This window comes from Salvelinus alpinus, chromosome 31 (genome assembly GCF_045679555.1).
Source record: "Salvelinus alpinus chromosome 31, SLU_Salpinus.1, whole genome shotgun sequence".
NCBI lineage: Eukaryota > Metazoa > Chordata > Actinopteri > Salmoniformes > Salmonidae > Salvelinus > Salvelinus alpinus.
Genome location: NC_092116.1, coordinates 5,026,966 through 5,046,393, shown reverse-complemented (window position 1 = coordinate 5,046,393; position 19,428 = coordinate 5,026,966). Strand labels below are relative to the sequence as shown.

At 44.7% G+C, this 19,428-nt stretch overlaps 1 protein-coding gene across 6 annotated transcripts in view; it reads right to left on the bottom strand.

Annotated features, from left to right (window-relative positions):
• LOC139561876 (VPS10 domain-containing receptor SorCS2-like) overlaps nt 1-19,428 on the bottom strand; it is a 336,538-nt gene that overhangs the window by 46,574 nt on the left and 270,536 nt on the right. For all 6 annotated transcript variants that reach the window (XM_071379250.1, XM_071379248.1, XM_071379249.1 and 3 more), the window contains exons 4-8: nt 17,393-17,557; nt 11,998-12,071; nt 10,085-10,149; nt 5,061-5,179; nt 1,832-1,921 (exon numbers count right to left, since the gene is read on the bottom strand). In XM_071379250.1, the coding sequence (XP_071235351.1) occupies nt 1,832-1,921; nt 5,061-5,179; nt 10,085-10,149; nt 11,998-12,071; nt 17,393-17,557 (513 nt within the window). The remainder of the gene's footprint in view (nt 1-1,831; nt 1,922-5,060; nt 5,180-10,084; nt 10,150-11,997; nt 12,072-17,392; nt 17,558-19,428) is intronic.

Here is a 19,428-nt window from a genome sequence, read left to right as displayed (position 1 = left end):
CGAAAGAGAGAGACAACCGACAGTGTCGTCCCATTCACTCCCGTAGAGACAAGCTTTAAGACACATTCACAGAGGCTTCCTGTGGGGTCGCCACAAAGCGTGTCAGTATGGAGACGGACGAAGAGACAAGAAAGGAGGAGAACATCATTGAGTGTGAAGAGAGAGAAAGACACGAGAGAGGAAGTGAGGGAAAGAGAGAAACAGAGACTGGGAGAGAAAAAGGCTCACCACAAAGCTTGTCACCATAGAGACAAGAAGAGTAAAAAGGAGGGGAATATATTGAGAGAGTAAGAAGTGAGAGAGATACAGAGCTGGAGATGGTGTTGATGGAGAAGGAGAAAAGAGAGGGAGAAGAGATGAAGTGCGCAAGAGAGACAGAGGAAGTGAGAGAGAAAGAAAGAGAAACAGAGGCTGGAAGAGAAAGCGATGACTATCGCCGATGATTTCACAGTCTAGCAGCTCTTCAGACTAACAAACAAACAGAGGCTGTTAACAACTCCATAAATTCAGGAGGCCCAACTTCACTCTCAGATTGGCTTTGCATTTTTCAAAAGCTTCTCAATAATTCACAGTGGAAAACAAGAAGCTCAGCAACCACAGCTAGTTACTCCTTCTCTCTCTCTCTCTCTCTCTCTCTCTCTCTCTCTCTCTCTCTCTCTCTCTCTCTCTCTCTCTCTCTCTCTCTCTCTCTCTCTCTCTCTCTCTCTCTCTCTCTCTCTCTCTCTCTCTCTCTCTCTCTCTCTCTCTCTCTCTCTCTCTCTCTCTCTCTCCACACATGTACACAAGCCCACACACACACACACACACACACACACACACACACACACACACACACACACACACACACTTGCTTACGTCATCTCTTTCACCTCCCCGTCTCTCTATCCTCTTCGTCCTGCACTCTCTTACCTAAAAGCTCCATACTTGAACGAGTGGCCTGTCTGCTCAATCAGCTGCTAAGAGGAAAGATGTAGTGAGAAAGGAAAACCGAGGCGGTAGAAAATCATGACTTGACTCAGCAGACCTCTCCATGGCCTCCCCGACACCTAATCAAAGTGATCCGCTTCCCCATGCTCTCTCTGATCCCCTCAGGATGATACAGTGCTTATTAAGACAAGCCCTGCTTCTATGATCGGTCAAACGCTGTGGTAAGCAGGAAGGAGTGGTGTGTGTGTGTGTGTGTGTGTGTGTGTGTGTGTGTGTGTGTGTGTGTGTGTGTGTGTGTGTGTGTGTGTGTGTGTGTGTGTGTGTGTGTGTGTGTGTGTGTGTGTGTGTGTGTGTGTGTGTGTAACTCAATCACTTCCCCCTTCCTTAAAGAGCGCAAAGGGCCTGAGCAATCAAACACAAGACCCTCAAAGTGGTATGTAGGTAGAATCTAAGTAATTCCATCGACACACTCTATCCCTAGTGTGTGTGTCTGCGTGTTGTGTTGTGTGTGCGTGTGTGTGTGTCCCTGGAGCGTGTGTGGTATCTTGTATCTTGTGTGCATGAGTGTGAGTGTGAGTGTAAATGACGTTGACCGTTGCTTTTTCTCTCTAGCGAGCTAGAAAGCAGAAGAGTCTGCCCTCCAATCGATGCTGTTCAATAACACTCAGCCAGTGCCACACTAACACCGTCTACTGAGCCACAGACACTGACAGCAGAGGTTCCTCTCTGCTTTGAAGAAGCAGTATGCCCCTCGGTCTGTATTGCACCGTATTGGGAATATTTCACTTGTATTGTGTACGGTTGGGGTCTGTTCCATTTCAAGGTACTGTACCTTGCCATGAAGGGAACAGTATGTCATTTCTATTGTGTACGGTTGGGGTCAGTTCCATTTCATGTACTGTACCTTTGGTAGGGCGTATTTCGGGAACCTCATCTGGACAAACTCATTCCGTCGGTATGACACGTAGTGCTTGGTGCGGTTTCCCGTGGTCACCTAGGTAACAGGCAGAGAGGGAGAGAGAAACACACACACACCCTGTCAATGACTATCTCCATGTCTCTCGCACCACGATCCTTATGACTACAGCTCACCTGTGAAAGAGACAATAGGAGACAGAGAGAAGCAGAGAGCGACAGATGGAGAGAAAGAAATAGAAACAAGGTGAGAGGAAAGGTGCACACCAGTAACCGAACCGCCACAGGTGAACGGGAGGTGCACCATCTGTTATTCCCTGAAGAGAGAGATGAGCTCAGCAGAAATACAGTACCTCAGCAGAGAGGGAGAGAGAGAGAGAGAGAGAGAGAGAGAGAGAGAGAGAGAGAGAGAGAGAGAGAGAGAGAGAGAGAGAGAGAGAGAGAGAGAGAGAGAGAGAGAGAGAGAGAGAGAGAGAGAGAGAGAGAGAGAGAGAGAGAGAGAGAGAGAGAGAGCGAGCGAGAGAGCGAGAGAGAGAGCGAGAGAGAGAGAGAGAGAGAGAGAGAGAGAGAGAGAGAGAGAGAGAGAGAGAGAGAGAGAGAGAGAGAGAGAGAGAGAGAGAGAGAGAGAGAGAGAGAGAGAGCGAGAGAGAGAGAGAGAGAGAGAGAGAGAGAGAGAGAGGGAGAGAGAGAGAGAGAGAGAGAGAGAGAGAGAGAGAGAGAGAGAGAGAGAGAGAGAGAGAGAGAGAGGGAGAGAGAGAGAGAGAGAGAGAGAGAGAGAGAGAGAGAGAGAGAGAGAGAGAGAGAGAGAGAAGGAGCGAGAGAGAGAGAAGGAGCGAGCGAGTACGAGAGACAGAGAGTATGCAAATCCCAGCAGGCTTCTGGGTAATGATGAAGTTGTGCTGTCTCATGCTGAGGTGGAATCATCCAATCAGAGAAGATGAGTGCTGACCCGGTTAAAAAAGCCCATCGACATCATATTTTACAGTATGGGGGAAATGTGAACGTTTGTTAGCACTGTGAGAGATCAGTGGTGTCAGCTCAATACCGTCTGCTTGGCTGTTTGTGGTAAGTCGGAAGTAGTGATTTAGGATCAGTTTTTCCTTTTAGATAATAATGAATCAGACAGGGGTGGCCAGATCCTAGAACAGCACTCTTACCTTGAGGCGCTTTGTGAATACGGGGCCCTGATCTCACTGGTGGAAAGTAGATGCAAGATGACCAAACTTCGAACAATATCTGCCGAGCTAAGCTGAAGACCAGCTTATTCAGGCCGGCGATGTGGAAGTTAAGCTGGAATGTTTTTCTGTGGATGTTAAGCTAGTAGGTGTATGTGCCAATGTTAACACTGGCGCTCTCTCTCTCACTGTTTGTCTGAGTCTGCATTTCCGTACAGCTCAGTATCTGATACCCACCCACCCCACGGGCACAAGCATACCACTGGCATGAGCATCTGTCATTTCACTAGTGTATGTGTGGGCGCTTCTAAGCTGGTTACTACACGTGTGTGTCTCAGTGTGTGTGCTTCTGGGCATTTGAACAGTGTCTGCGTGTGCTTATTTGCATGTGTACAGTATATAGTCAGGTCCAAAATGATTGGTACCCTTGGGCAAGGCACTTAACCCAAATTGCTCCTGTAAGTCGCTCTGGATAAGAGCGTCTGCTAAATGACTAAAATGTAATGAAGATGAACAAAACAGACTGTATAAAATAAACAATACAAATACTCAGCTATATTGTTTTCTCCAAACATTTTGAAAATGGTATTATTTGATACGAATACAATTGCTCGGAGAAAGAGATTTGGTTCAACAAGTAAGCTTTTTTTTCTCTCAAAAAGACAAGGGTCAAAATGATTGGCCCCCTATTTCAATACATTTCAATACCTCAACTTGCAAGGATAACAGCACTGAGCCTTTGAATTTTTTTTTTTAATGAGTTTGGAGACCACATTGGGAGGGATCTTCGACCATTCCTCCATACAGAGTCTTTCCAGATCCTTAATATCCTTCACCTGCGCTGGACAGCCCTTTTCTATTCAAACCACATATCCAATGAGGGGTTCAAGTCCGGAGGCCATTGCGAAACTTAGATTTTGTGCTTAATTAACCATTTCCTTGTGGATTTTGATGTGTGCTTATAAGGTTATTGTCATGCTGGAAGATCCACTTTTCGGCCAAGTTTCAGCTTCCTAGCAGAGGTTTTTTGGCTAAAATGTCCTGGTACTGGGTCAAGTTCCTGATGCCCTTGACCTTTACAAGGGCCCCGGTAGGAACGGGGTTATTTTTTGCTTATGCATCCTTATTTCGGCGACAAAGCCAATACCGATGTGCGTGGCCAAAGAGCTGTCTTTTCATGTTATCTGATCATAGCGCAGGTTCCAATCCAAGAGCAAATGGCATTTAGCAAACTGCAGGCTTTTACATTTGTTGGATGACATGAAAACAGAGCTCTTTGGGCACACACACTAGTGTGTGTCTCTCGGTGTGTTTCTGTGTGTTTCAGTGTGTCTCCTTAAGTATGTGTCTCAGTGTGTGTGTGTGTGTGTGTGTGTGTGTGTGTGTGTGTGTCTGTCTGTCTGTTTGAGTGTGTGTGTGTGTGTGTGTGTGTGTGTGTGTGTGTGTGTGTGTGTGTGTGTGTGTGTGTGTGTGTGTGTGTGTGTGTGTGTGTGTGTGTGTGTGTGTGTGTTTTGAGGAATGACTGTCCCCCTAGTAGTAGTAGTTAGTAATGCTCCAGGGATAATCCCTGGGGATAATAGTCCAATCTTTTGTTGCTACTGACCCTGCACGGGCCTCCACACGTAATGAGATTTTTTAAATGCTCCTTCCCTCCCTCCCTGTCTCAATCTCTCTCCCTCTCCCTCTGTCTGTCTCTCTCTACCTCTCTCCTTTTCTCTCACACACAATACTCTTGAGTAACATTTCTTTAAACCTTATTTGTAAAAGTGCCCTCCCTCCCTCCCTCCCTCCCTCCCTCCCTCCCTCCCTCCCTCCCTCCCTCCCTCCCTCTTTCTCTCTCATCACAGAATAAGCTGGTGGCTATAGCTACCGTACTATGGGATCTCCATCATATGATGTACAATGTCCTAACAAGCAACTGTTCCTTCCTATCTGAATGCCAAAGAGAGTAGATTAACAAAGCGATACCATTGTGGCACATTATAACCAAACAATTATGAAGACATATCACAACGACAAAGGGTTTTGTAAATGTCTCTTTACCTTGACAAAGATGTAGTCGTCTTGGACTGAGAGAGAGTTGTGGTCGATCTTCCCCAGGAACTGAGCCGTCACCATCTTGTCTGAGCAGTTCTGGATCAGGCAGGTTACGTACAGGTACCCTGGGGAGAGAAAAATAAGAAAAAGTGCTGATAAAGTTTTAGTGTGGTCAGACTTAGTGTTCACGTGTGCGTACGTGCGTGTATGCGTGCGAGAGTGAGGGACAGTGAGAGAGACCAGTCAGACTGTAAGAAAAGGAGAGACAGATATATTGAAAGTTATCAGGTAGACAGGGAGTGTTTTGAGTGCTGAGCTGTATTAGATACGGCAGATCTTCACGAGGCGCCTTACTCTTCTCCAGTCAAAATGGCAGGGGGATTAGGCCCGGCCTCCGACAGAAAGGCAGAGAGGGTTGGGTTAGCTTCTGTCGCTACGCTAAACCGTATTGAATTTCACACAGCAGCAACTGCATCAGCAACAACAGTCAGTAGTGGCAAGACTGACGAAAATCCATCAGCTTTCCGCCTCACAAGCCAGATGGAAGTGACAAGCGTTGGAAGAAAATGCAAACAGTCCAAAACATCACAAAATCAAACTTCTATCTTAGGGGGGGGGGTCTTAAGTTCTACGTTTTCAAGTTCTCTCTCTTTCTTTCTTTTGTTGTTTGTTATTGCTTAACTTTTCTAGTCTGGCCGGCCGAAAATGTACCGAAATTCTCAGACGTTTAATCAGAACAGCATACGGGGAGAACTCATTAAAAGGCAATTAGATTGGTTAAGCATTCAATTCCAGCTTGTGACACGTACACTTATTCATACCGCTCACGGATCTGCTACACTCTCGCTGCCTGACCGACGGAGGAGGAAATAATAAGGAAGTAACGCTAAACAACTGAAAACCACGTATCATGAAACAACGTAGCAGTTGGATAGTAAAACTTCAGGAAAGAAAAGACTCAAGGGAAGAACGCAGGAAAAGAGCAGACGTATTTTGGCGTCTCTTCAAAACATCCAAGACCACCACGGTTTCCAACATGAATCATGTGTATAGTTTCAAAGACGATGTGAAAGATTACGTGATAGCGAGAGCAGAGGATGTTACGTCGAGTTTTATTTCAACGGGCCTATGTGAGTCTATGTGCACTTGTTCAGTGTGCTGCTGTATGTATCTGGGTGTGTGACGAGACAAAAGGATGTCCATGTGTTCCCATTAGCAACGCAACGCTCCCCACATCAATCTCCCTAATGACACACACAGACCCAGCCAGTCTCCCAGCGAGCCTGCTTCATCCATCAACCCATCACCTGCACACCCTCCACCCATCTACCCCCCTCATCACCCACCATCCCTGGGCACAGACCCTATGCAAGTCCCTGGATTTGTGTTAGAACTAGGCCTCTCCCTGGGGTTCAGCTCCACTATGTGACCAGGCCACCCTCCATCCCCCCTGCTACCTGCCATCGTTTAACCTTGACAGGACCCAGGGTGATAGGGTGGCGCATGGGGAACAGCTTGGCCTGGCATGCCTGGTCACATGGGCCCCTCTAACCCATCCGTCTGGATGTATGAGCTGCCATACGATAGAGAGGCGGGGGAAGGTGGGGGAGATGGGAACCATGTGGCCCTGCCTAGCCCAGGAAAGAGCTCTCCTGCCTGGGCAGCTGGCCCAGACAGACAGACTCTCTGGTTCTCTGAAAAAACACGGCCGGGCTTGTTCAGGATGACAGGTTTCACACTCTAAGCTGCATGTCCGGTACCCAATCAGAAAGTATAGACACACATATGGGATTTGGGAGTTGTTTCTCACTTTCTGGGGGTGGATGATGACAATATTTTACGTATGACACTTTGGTGACTTAATTTCCATCAGGAAAACTGTGTTAAGTAAACAAGGTATTATTAACATGTCCTCTCCTTCATTTGTCCTTCCTCTCCTCCTTTTTGCGCCTTCGAGTCTCAGACTCTATACTTCTCATGGTCTACACTGTGGGAATGTGGGTTGTGAAAGTGTACCGGACACATTCTAACGCATACACACGTACAGTACCAGTCAAAAGTTTGAACACACCTACTCATTCAAGGGTTTTTCTTAATTTTTTACATTTTCTACATTGTTGAATAATAGTGAAGACATCAAAACTATGAAATAACACATATGGAATCACGTAGTAACCAAAAAAGTGTTAAACAAATCAACATATATTTTTTATATTAGATTCTTCAAAGTAGCCACCCTTTGCCTTGGTGACAGGTTTGCACACTCTTGGCATTTTCACAACCAGCTTCATGAGGTAGTCACCTGGAATGCATTTCAATTAACAGGTGTGCCTTGTTAAAAGTTCATTTGTGGAATATCTTTCCTTCTTAATGCGTTTGAGCCAATCAGTTGTGTTGTGACAAGGTAGTGGTGGTATACAGAAGATAGCTCTATTTGGTAAAAGACCAAGTCCATATTATGGCAACAACAGCTTAAACGACAGTCCATCATTACTTTATGACATGAAGGTCAGTCAATCCGGAACATTTCAAGAACTTTTAAAGTTTCTTCAAGGGCAGTCGCAAAAACCATCAAGCGCTATGATGAAACTGGCTCTCATGAGGACCGTCACAGGAAAGGAAGACCCAGAGTTACCTCTGCTGCAGAGGATAAATTCACTGGAGTTAACTGCACCTCAGATTGCAGCCCAAATAAATGCTTCACAGAGTTCAAGTAACAGACACATCTCAACATCAACTTTTCAGAGGAGACTACGTGACTCAGACCTTCATGGTCAAATTGCTGCAAATAAACAATAACTAAAGGACACCAATAAGAAGAAGAGACTTGCTAGGGCCAAGAAACACGAGCAATGGACATTAGACCGGTGGAAATCTGTCCTTTGGTCTGATGAGTCCAAATTTGAGATTTTTGGTTCCAACCGCCGTGTCTTTGTGAGATGCAGAGTAGGTGAACGGATGATCTCCACATGTGTGGTTCCCACCGTGAAGCATGGAGGAGGAGGTGTGATGGTTGTGGGGGTGCTTTGCTGGTGACACTGTCTGTGATTTATTTAGAATTCAAGGCACACTTAACCAACATGGCTAGCACAGCATTCTGCAGCGATACACCATCCCATCTGGTTTGTGCTTAGTGGGACTATCATTTGTTTTCAACAGGACAATGACTCAACACACCTCCAGGCTTTGAAAGGGTTATTTGACCAAGAAGGAGAGTGATGCATCAGATGACCTGGCCTCCACAATCATGGGATGAGTTAATTTTTTACATTTATTTAACCTTTATTTAACCAGGTAGGCTAGTTGAGAACAAGTTCTCATTTGCAACTGCGACCTGGCCAAGATAAAGCATAGCAATTCGACACATACAACAACACAGAGTTACACATGGAAGAAACAAACATACAGTCAATAATACAGTAGAAAAAATAAAACAAAAAGTCTATATACAGTGAGTGGAAATGAGGTAAGATAAGGGAGTTAAGGCAATAAATAGTCTATGGTGGCGAAGTAATTACAATATAGCAATTATACACTGGAATGGTAGATGTGCAGAAGATGAATGTGCAACTAGAGATACTGGGGTGCAAAGGAGCAAGAAAAATAAATAAACACAGTATGGGGATGAGGTAGATAGATAGGCTGTTTACAGATGGGCTATGTACAGGTGCAGTGATCTGTGAGCTGCTCTGACAGCTGGTGCTTAAAGCTAGTGAGGGAGATGAGTCTCCAGCTTCAGTGATTTTTGCAGTTCGTTCCAGTCATTGGCAGCAGAGAACTGGAAGGAAAGGCGGCCAAAGGAGGAATTGGCTTTGGGGGTGACCAGTGAGATATATCTGCTGGAGCGTGTGCTACGAGTGGGTGCTGCTATGGTCACCAGTGAGCTGAGATAAGGCGGGGCTTTACCTAGCAGAGACTTGTAGATAACCTGTAGCCAGTGGGTTTGGCGACGAGTACGAAGCGAGGGCCAACCAACGAGAGTGTGCAGGTCGCAGTGGTGGGTAGTGTATGGGGCTTTGGTGACAAAACTGATGGCACTGTGATAGACTGCATCCAGTTTGTTGAGTAGAGTGTTGGAGGCTATTTTATAGATGACATCACCGAAGTCGAGGATCAGTAGGTAGTTGTCAGGAGTTGGACCCAGAGTGAAGGAAAAGCAGCCAACAAGTGCTCAGCATATGTGGGAACTCCATCAAGACTGTTGGAAAAGCATTCCAGGTGAAGCTGGTTGAGAGAATGCCATGAGTGTGCAAAGCTGTCATCAAGCCAAAGCGTGGCTACATTGAAGAATCTCAAATATAAAACATATCTTTATTCATTTGACACTTTTTTGGTTACTACATGATTCCATATGTGTTATTTCATAGTTTTCATGTCTTCACTATTATTATACAACGTAGAAAATAGTAAAAAGAAAGAATGTACCTATGTCCCAAATTTTGACTGGTACTGTACATTCTGACATAGGCATGCAGACACACACAAATGTGTACACACGGGCACAAACACAAGCACACGCATTCACACGTGCGAGCGCCCACACACACACACACACACACACACACACACACACACACACACACACACACACACACACACACACACACACACACACACACACACACACACACACACACACACACACACACACACACACACACACACACACACACACACACACAACCATCCCCACCCCCCACACTACACACACCTATTCCCCTTGGTGGGTCATGCAGAGCTAACCTGGCTGGCTGATGATATGATAATCCATGGTAATATAATATAATGATAATATCCTATAATGATATGATAATCCTGGTGCCTGTGGGAGTTGAATGACGAGTTGAACGTTGAACAGACAGACTTGCCTTCAAGGGAGAGGAATAGCGTGAGAGACGGGTAGTTGAGGGTAGCAATGTGTGTTTAGGGGATTCTAGTAGAATCTCATTTCGTGGGTGAGAAAGAGGGCAAAGATGTAGCTCACAGAATCCATACATGCATGCATGCACACTGAAAGAAGAGCATCATACCTCCACTTGTGTCCTGCATCTCCATATGCACCAAGTCAGGGTCCACATCTACGCCAGCCACAGACCTGAAACAGAGGAGGTTAGTATTAAAGTTGGCATTTGGGAAAAACATAACCAAACTTGTCGTGCACTTAACCTCCTTTGCTTCCTCTCTCTCCCTCTCTCTCTCTGCTCCCTCCCTCTTCATTTCGTCACTTTCTTTCTGTCCTCCAGTAAAGTGAATCTGATTAGAAGTCGGCAGGGAAGTCTGTGAAATCTCCCCAGCTCTATAAAGATATAGGTGAGATATAAAACCTCCATTACGCTCCCTATAAAGAGGCTTTATGGGCAATTAGCAAGCTGGGGAAGAGGGAGAGAATGAAGGGGGTAGGGAAAGAGGAAAGGAGGAAGGGAGAAATAGAGTGAACAAAACTCCTTCTGAAAAAGGTCGCATTCTATTTCACTTTTTCCTCACGTCCGTATTCTACTCACACACTGTGTCATTCTCTGAGTAGTGTTTCCTGTCTGCTCTTGGCCTCGAGCAGCATACGAGCCACCATTTCACCACCCATAACCAATTCACATCTGTTCTATGTCATGGGATAGCCACTAGCCAGCAATGCTTTACACAAGATAAATAGTTGAAATACCTCTAAACCCAACTCTGAATGTCTTAGAGAAACAGAGTGGTACAAAGCACTAGTGTCTGGCGTCCATCTTGTCGGACGGACCACCCTGCCAGATAGAAGCTGACTAGCTCTTTAAAGTGTTCCTGATTTATAAGGATCCCAGACCACTCTTCTCTTCCGCTCTTTTAGGAGCAGTAGGCCACGCAGTGAGGATAAAGCTATTCCAGCCCCAACAATTAGCTAATTCTTGCAATTCGGAAAGCATGGATGCTTTGAGGGGATTTTTCAGGGCCAAGAGTTTTTCTTGGTCAGGTCATGTGGTCAGAAAAAAACTCCTGGTCTTAATGTGTTCTAGTAAGAGAGAAATGTTTTGCTTGACCATATGACTTGACTAGGAAAAACTCCCGAGGCATATCACTTCTGTGTCTCTGTTAGTATTTTACGTCTCATTACATACTCGCTATTATACTGTTTGGGGAGTCACTGGCCAAAGCAAAGTATATGTGGTGATATTTTATTAGTAGTCAGTGGTTAGGGATACAAATGTGGTGCTTGGATTACGTATATGGTACGTAATCTTTTGATCTCTCATTTCCTACAGCTAGTGCCAATACATACATCATAAAAAAGGTTTAATAATGCCTTTGTAATGGTATCCATATGTGAAATGCAATGCATTGTAAAGTGTAAGGAAATTGCCTCTATACCCAGATCTGGGATCAGTTTTACATCTCAACTGATAGTGGGCTAAGGTCCGATTTGTGTTGGGTAATCTGATCCTAGATCAGACATTAGCCACAACATCTGCTTGAAGCAAAACAGACTTGAGAACTACCCTATCTATCCTCATACAGTAAGATGTGCTGGGGATGATTTGGTGTTAGGGATGGACAAATGTCCAGGTCTGAACACTAATGGCTTTACAACCACTGATCTGGAACCAGCTGATAACTCAGGCCTGTCCAGGTCTCAACACTACTGGCTTTACAACCACTGATCTGGAACCAACGGGAACAAATATCATTTCTGAGAGGCGAGAGCAGCAAGCAGGCAGGAACTGTCTCTATGACCTTCTGGGTACACTCAGAACAGGAGCGAGGGAGGGATAGAGAGAGAGAGAGAGGGAGGATACAGAAGGAGTGAGGAGATAAACCTCAAAGTGAAAAACTCTCTCTAACCCGTGAGTTGATCACAGCTACATTTTGTGAGTGAGGGTGTAAGCTACATTTTGTGAGTAAAGGCCAGAGTTACAGTACTGTAAAGCAAGGGGGAGACATACTGTAACAGGAATAGAAAATCACTGACCAATATATCCTGTCCTTGGTCACTCGTTCCTGCATTAGAGTCCACTTCCGGCCCAAATCCGTGGACACATAGAGCTTTGAATAGAAAACAATCAAACAATGATTTTACACCAAGGTTCTTTACTACAAAGTCGTGGCTTATGTCATAAATTGATGTGAAAAGAAAACCGTAAATGCCCGACAAAACAGTATAAAGAGGTGAAATGGATGATTGTCAGTCATAGCTTTTCATGTCAGTATTGGTGATTTTATGGTGTCAGAACATCCCTCAGTGTGTAGTCAATTGTGTTGAAGAACATCCCTCAGTGTGTAGTCAATTGTGTTGAAGAACATCCCTCAGTGTGTAGTCAATTGTGCTGAAGAACATCCCTCAGTGTGTAATCAATTGTGTTGAAGAACATCCCTCAGTGTGTAGTCAATTGTGTTGAAGAACATCCCTCAGTGTGTAGTCAATAGTGTTGAAGAACAACCCTCAGTGTGTAGTCAATTGTGTTGAAGAACATCCCTCAGTGTGTAGTCAATTGTGTTGAAGAACATCCCTCAGTGTGTAGTCAATTGTGTTGAAGAACATCCCTCAGTGTGTAGTCAATTGTGTTGAAGAACATCCCTCAGTGTGTAATAAATTGTGTTGAAGAACATCCCTCAGTGTGTAGTCAATTGTGTTGAAGAACATCCCTCAGTGTGTAGTCAATTGTGTTGAAGAACATCCCTCAGTGTGTAATAAATTGTGTTGAAGAACATTCCTCAGTGTGTAGTCAATTGTGTTGAAGAACATCCCTCAGTGTGTAGTCAATTGTGTTGAAGAACATCCCTCAGTGTGTAATAAATTGTGTTGAAGAACATCCCTCAGTGTGTAGTCAATTGTGTTGAAGAACATCCCTCAGTGTGTGGTCAATTGTGTTGAAGAACAACCCTCAGTGTGTAGTCAATTGTGTTGAAGAACATCCCTCAGTGTGTAGTCAATTGTGTTGAAGAACATCCCTCAGTGTGTAGTCAATTGTGTTGAAGAACATCCCTCAGTGTGTAGTCAATTGTGTTGAAGAACATCCCTCAGTGTGTAGTCAATTGTGTTGAAGAACATCCCTCAGTGTGTAGTCAATTGCGTTGAAGAACATCCCTCAGTGTGTAGTCAATTGTGTTGAAGAACATCCCTCAGTGTGTAGTCAATTGTGTTGAAGAACATCCCTCAGTGTGTAATCAATTGTGTTGAAGAACATCCCTCAGTGTGTAATCAATTGTGTTGAAGAACATCCCTCAGTGTGTAGTCAATTGTGTTGAAGAACATCCCTCAGTGTGTAGTCAATTGTGTTGAAGAACATCCCTCAGTGTGTAATCAATTGTGTTGAAGAACATCCCTCAGTGTGTAATCAATTGTGTTGAAGAACATCCCTCAGTGTGTAATCAATTGTGTTGAAGAACATCCCTCAGTGTGTAGTCAATTGTGTTGAAGAACATCCCTCAGTGTGTAGTCAATTGTGTTGAAGAACATCCCTCAGTGTGTAGTCAATTGTGTTGAAGAACATCCCTCAGTGTGTAATCAATTGTGTTGAAGAACATCCCTCAGTGTGTAGTCAATTGTGTTGAAGAACATCCCTCAGTGTGTAGTCAATTGTGTTGAAGAACATCCCTCAGTGTGTAATAAATTGTGTTGAAGAACATCCCTCAGTGTGTAGTCAATTGTGTTGAAGAACATCCCTCAGTGTGTGGTCAATTGTGTTGAAGAACAACCCTCAGTGTGTAGTCAATTGTGTTGAAGAACATCCCTCAGTGTGTAGTCAATTGTGTTGAAGAACATCCCTCAGTGTGTAGTCAATTGTGTTGAAGAACATCCCTCAGTGTGTAGTCAATTGTGTTGAAGAACATCCCTCAGTGTGTAGTCAATTGTGTTGAAGAACATCCCTCAGTGTGTAGTCAATTGCGTTGAAGAACATCCCTCAGTGTGTAGTCAATTGTGTTGAAGAACATCCCTCAGTGTGTAGTCAATTGTGTTGAAGAACATCCCTCAGTGTGTAATCAATTGTGTTGAAGAACATCCCTCAGTGTGTAATCAATTGTGTTGAAGAACATCCCTCAGTGTGTAGTCAATTGTGTTGAAGAACATCCCTCAGTGTGTAGTCAATTGTGTTGAAGAACATCCCTCAGTGTGTAATCAATTGTGTTGAAGAACATCCCTCAGTGTGTAATCAATTGTGTTGAAGAACATCCCTCAGTGTGTAATCAATTGTGTTGAAGAACATCCCTCAGTGTGTAGTCAATTGTGTTGAAGAACATCCCTCAGTGTGTAGTCAATTGTGTTGAAGAACATCCCTCAGTGTGTAGTCAATTGTGTTGAAGAACATCCCTCAGTGTGTAATCAATTGTGTTGAAGAACATCCCTCAGTGTGTAGTCAATTGTGTTGAAGAACATCCCTCAGTGTGTAGTCAATTGTGTTGAAGAACATCCCTCAGTGTGTAATCAATTGTGTTGAAGAACATCCCTCAGTGTGTAATCAATTGTGTTGAAGAACATCCCTCAGTGTGTAATCAATTGTGTTGAAGAACATCCCTCAGTGTGTAATCAATTGTGTTGAAGAACATCCCTCAGTGTGTAGTCAATTGTGTTGAAGAACATCCCTCAGTGTGTAGTCAATTGTGTTGAAGAACATCCCTCAGTGTGTAGTCAATTGTGTTGAAGAACATCCCTCAGTGTGTAATCAATTGTGTTGAAGAACATCCCTCAGTGTGTAGTCAATTGTGTTGAAGAACATCCCTCAGTGTGTAGTCAATTGTGTTGAAGAACATCCCTCAGTGTGTAGTCAATTGTGTTGAAGAACATCCCTCAGTGTGTAGTCAATTGTGTTGAAGAACATCCCTCAGTGTGTAGTCAATTGTGTTGAAGAACATCCCTCAGTGTGTAGTCAATTGTGTTGAAGAACATCCCTCAGTGTGTAGTCAATTGTGTTGAAGAACATCCCTCAGTGTGTAGTCAATTGTGTTGAAGAACATCCCTCAGTGTGTAGTCAATTGTGTTGAAGAACATCCCTCAGTGTGTAATCAATTGTGCTGAAGAACATCCCTCAGTGTGTAGTCAATTGTGTTGAAGAACATCCCTCAGTGTGTAGTCAATTGTGTTGAAGAACATCCCTCAGTGTGTAATCAATTGTGTTGAAGAACATCCCTCAGTGTGTAATCAATTGTGTTGAAGAACATCCCTCAGTGTGTAGTCAATTGTGTTGAAGAACATCCCTCAGTGTGTAGTCAATTGTGTTGAAGAACATCCCTCAGTGTGTAGTCAATTGTGTTGAAGAACATCCCTCAGTGTGTAGTCAATTGTGTTGAAGAACATCCCTCAGTGTGTAGTCAATTGTGTTGAAGAACATCCCTCAGTGTGTAGTCAATTGTGTTGAAGAACATCCCTCAGTGTGTAGTCAATTGTGTTGAAGAACATCCCTCAGTGTGTAATCAATTGTGCTGAAGAACATCCCTCAGTGTGTAGTCAATTGTGTTGAAGAACATCCCTCAGTGTGTAGTCAATTGTGTTGAAGAACATCCCTCAGTGTGTAGTCAATTGTGTTGAAGAACATCCCTCAGTGTGTAGTCAATTGTGTTGAAGAACATCCCTCAGTGTGTAGTCAATTGTGTTGAAGAACATCCGGTCCAGTTAGTCAAGCAAGAGAATTTCACGGTTCACCTACCTCAGGCTAACCTCTATTAATCTTAGTTGGTTATTCCGTGTGTGTGTGTGTGTGTGTGTGTGTGTGTGTGCGTCAGTGTGTGAGTTTGGTTGTGTGTGCATGTGTACCATTGATCGGCTTAATAATGAATATGTATTGATTTTCTCACCAGGTATCCCAGCAGACATAAACAGCACAAAAAAGGTTTCACCAGCAAGCCTGTACACATTCCCTTACTGCCACACACACACACACACACACACACACACACACACACACACACACACACACACACACACACACACACACACACACACACACACACACACACACACACACACACACACACACACACACACACACACACACACACACACACACACACACACACACTACTGGCTGGAGTGGAAAAGATGGAATGGCATCAAATACATCAAACACATGGTTTGATACCATTCCATTGCCTCCGTTCCAGCCAATATTATGATCCGTTCTCCCCTCATCAGCCTCCACTGACACGCACATAGGGTATTGTAAGTGCATACACACTTTAGCAGAAGACAACAAACCTTAACAAACCCTGAATCTCTCACTGAAATCCAGAAAGGCCAATTTAATCGATAAGATCACACGTAATAAAACCGGATTGGCTGAACCAAGGTAAATCTAACCTGACCACAGCAACATCTCCAAAGAATAACCAATCGCAAGAGGCACTATCTCACCAATCATCTTTTCCATACAAATATATGAATTCTAACAGGCGGTTGGAGGAGAGGGGGGCCACCATAGGCCTCCCATCTCTTTCTTCCGCTAAATGATTTTTTGTACTGTTAAATGACTTTTTACTCTCCATCTGTAGCCTGGCCATATGGAACAGATTAAAACCTAATTGAATTTCCTGTTTAATTAACTGTAAATGATTAAAGTGGAGGTCCCTCCATATGCTGTTGCTACTGTGACTGTGAGTTATCTGAGAAGAGATCGTAGATGCAGAACGTGATGCAGAACTGTCCCTCGACACTGATCTACGGTCAGTATTGTGTTTTACTACCCTAATGGTTCTGGATTTAAAAATGATTGGGATCTGGGGAAGGTAAGCTGATCCTACAGAGATCTGTGTCTAAGGGCATTTTTTTGACTGTACATATGGTTGGTCAAATCAACACACTTCTACTCAGTATTCGCTACACTGTAGGCTATGTCATTACAACCATGCTGAATAAAACAGCATGAAGTAGATTTTTGTCATGTTTCACACATTTTTATACAGCATGGGTGAAATGGAAATGTGTATTTTGCATACCCCAACTGCCCCTGAGACACCCTTGGAGACTAAGGTCCCGGCAAGCCATTAACAACAGCGACCCTGGAGCAATTAGGGTGAAGTGCCTTGCTCAAGGGGACATTGGCAGTTTTTTCACTTTGTCGGCTCGGGGATTCGAACTAGCATCCTTTCAGTTACTGGCCCAATGCTCTTTCCGCTAGGCTACCTACACCACACAACACCACACACTACACACTACGTTTGCTAGGGCAAGGCTATCCTAGCTGTGAATTAAGTAGCACTGTAAAGTTAAAGTATATCTGTCCAAAACAAGTTCCCTGCTCAAAGCGATTTTTGGTATTTTAGCATATTTACAACATATATTTCTGTTCATTGTGAACTGATAGAAATGCTATGAACATGAAATAGATATCCCCAAATAAGCACAATTATCTCTGATTATGACATTGACCCACCTTTCCCTCCTTGCAGTAAGCCAGCACCTTGTCCTCCTCCTTGGGGTGGAAGAGGAGGGTCTCCGCGGTGAAGGAGAGGGGCTGTCGCTGGAACGAGGAGCCCTCGTCTGTACTAATGAACAGCATCTGGTCACGCTCGTTAATGGACGAGCTCACCAGGATCACCTGACAGAGAGGGGTCAGAGGTCTGAGGTTAGAAGGGAGACACGGATAAGGTTATACTGTATAGGGTAATGTTAGAGTGGTAATGTTTGAATTGGGTTTATGGGGTTGAAATGCGACGGAAGCCCTGCCAGCATTTTTATGGTACGTGTGGTACGTGTAGAGAGACACATGCACCCACGCACGCCATGTTTCCAAACAGGGCCATTCTCAAGGCTTACTCCGTGGCGACACCATATTGATGATCTAATATTCCCTTTTATAGCTCATAACAGGGACACATTAAATGGGGGAACTCCGAGCTTACCGTCTCACCAATCATCATTAAGTGTTGGACACACAGAGGTAAACCACAAACATTTTATCCAATCAGATCGCTCAAGATTCTGTCATCTGCAATAATCAGACATGGGGGAACAGTCCAATGCGGGGCAAGATGGGAAAAATGTTCAAAATCTACATTTAGCATATACACTGAATTTGGGCCATTTAATTGCACAAGCTAGCCTACTTCCTCTCTCTTCCTCTCACTATTGCTATGCCCCTCATGCCTGCAATTAAGCATTACTTAGTGCCTCCCGAGTGGTGCAGCAGTCTAAGGCTTGAGGCATCACTACAGACCTGGGTTTGATCCCAGGCTGTGTCACAATTGGCCCAGCGTCTTCCGGGTTAGGGGAAGGTTTGGCCGGGTGGGCTTTACTTGGCTCATAGTGCTCTTGTGGTCGGCCGGGCGCCTGTAGGCTGACTTCGGTTGTCGGTTGAACAGTGTTTCCTCCAACACATTGGTGCAGCTGGCTTCTGGGTTAAGCGGGCGGGTGTTAAGAAGCACGGTTTGGCGGGTCATGTTTCGGAGGACGCATGACTCAACCTTCGCCTTTCCCGAGCCCGTTGGGGAGTTGCAGCGATGAGACAAGATTGCTATTGGATATCATGACATTTCGTGAGAAAAAGGGGGTAAAATACCCCCAAAATTATAATAACATTCCTTAGGGCGCTCCGTTCTGCATCGCACTGGCTCCCCAATCTGGGCTGTGTGTTTGTGTGCTGTGTGGGGGTGCGCATGCACGCGTGTAAGGGTTGAGCGAGCCGGGTCTAAGCAGCCTTCTGTGGATCGCCACGGTCAATTAGCAACTCCTCGCCTGGCTGTTTGTTCCGCCTGCAGACAGCTGCCACACTGCCCACGGAGAGAAGAGACACTTCTCTTTCGTTCACAGAGATGGAAGGAACTGAGGAAGGACGGAGAGATGGAGGGGATAGACAGCAGAAAAAATGGAGTGGAGGAGAAGTATCTAGGAATCTCAAAGGCCAAGAGACGTACTTTGTTGTGTGTGTGTGTTCCCACCTTGCCCTGCTTTCCCTGGGGGACGCATCCATCAAAAATGTCCGCCTATTCCAAGACCTCTTGGTTAAACAGAACTCACCCAGCTTGACCCGATGGCCACTATGAGAGGACCGTTCTGACGTCACACACCTTAACCAAAGCCGGGTTCTGACCCTCTCTGATCTCCCCTTTATAACAACAGCTTACGGATTTGACATTTTAGTTAGATAAGCAACAAAGCGTACTAAAAGTAGCAAAAGTAGAAACTGAACGCCACAACATCCGCAGTTTGGATCAGATAAACAACCGTGTGACCAAATAGACTGCCAGAAATAGCTTCGCCCAAGCTAGTATTATTGGATTAGGAAGTGGCATCAAAGAACAGTATAGGCTACCCCTGGCTGCCTTCTATCCCATTCATAACCTACTGGTGATGCGGTGACGCTGACACACTATGAATGGTGCTGTTGTCAAGCCAACAGAACACCCAACCTCTTGGAAAAGCAACCAAACAAGAGGAAGCGAAGTTAAACCTCAAAAACTCGCTCCTTCT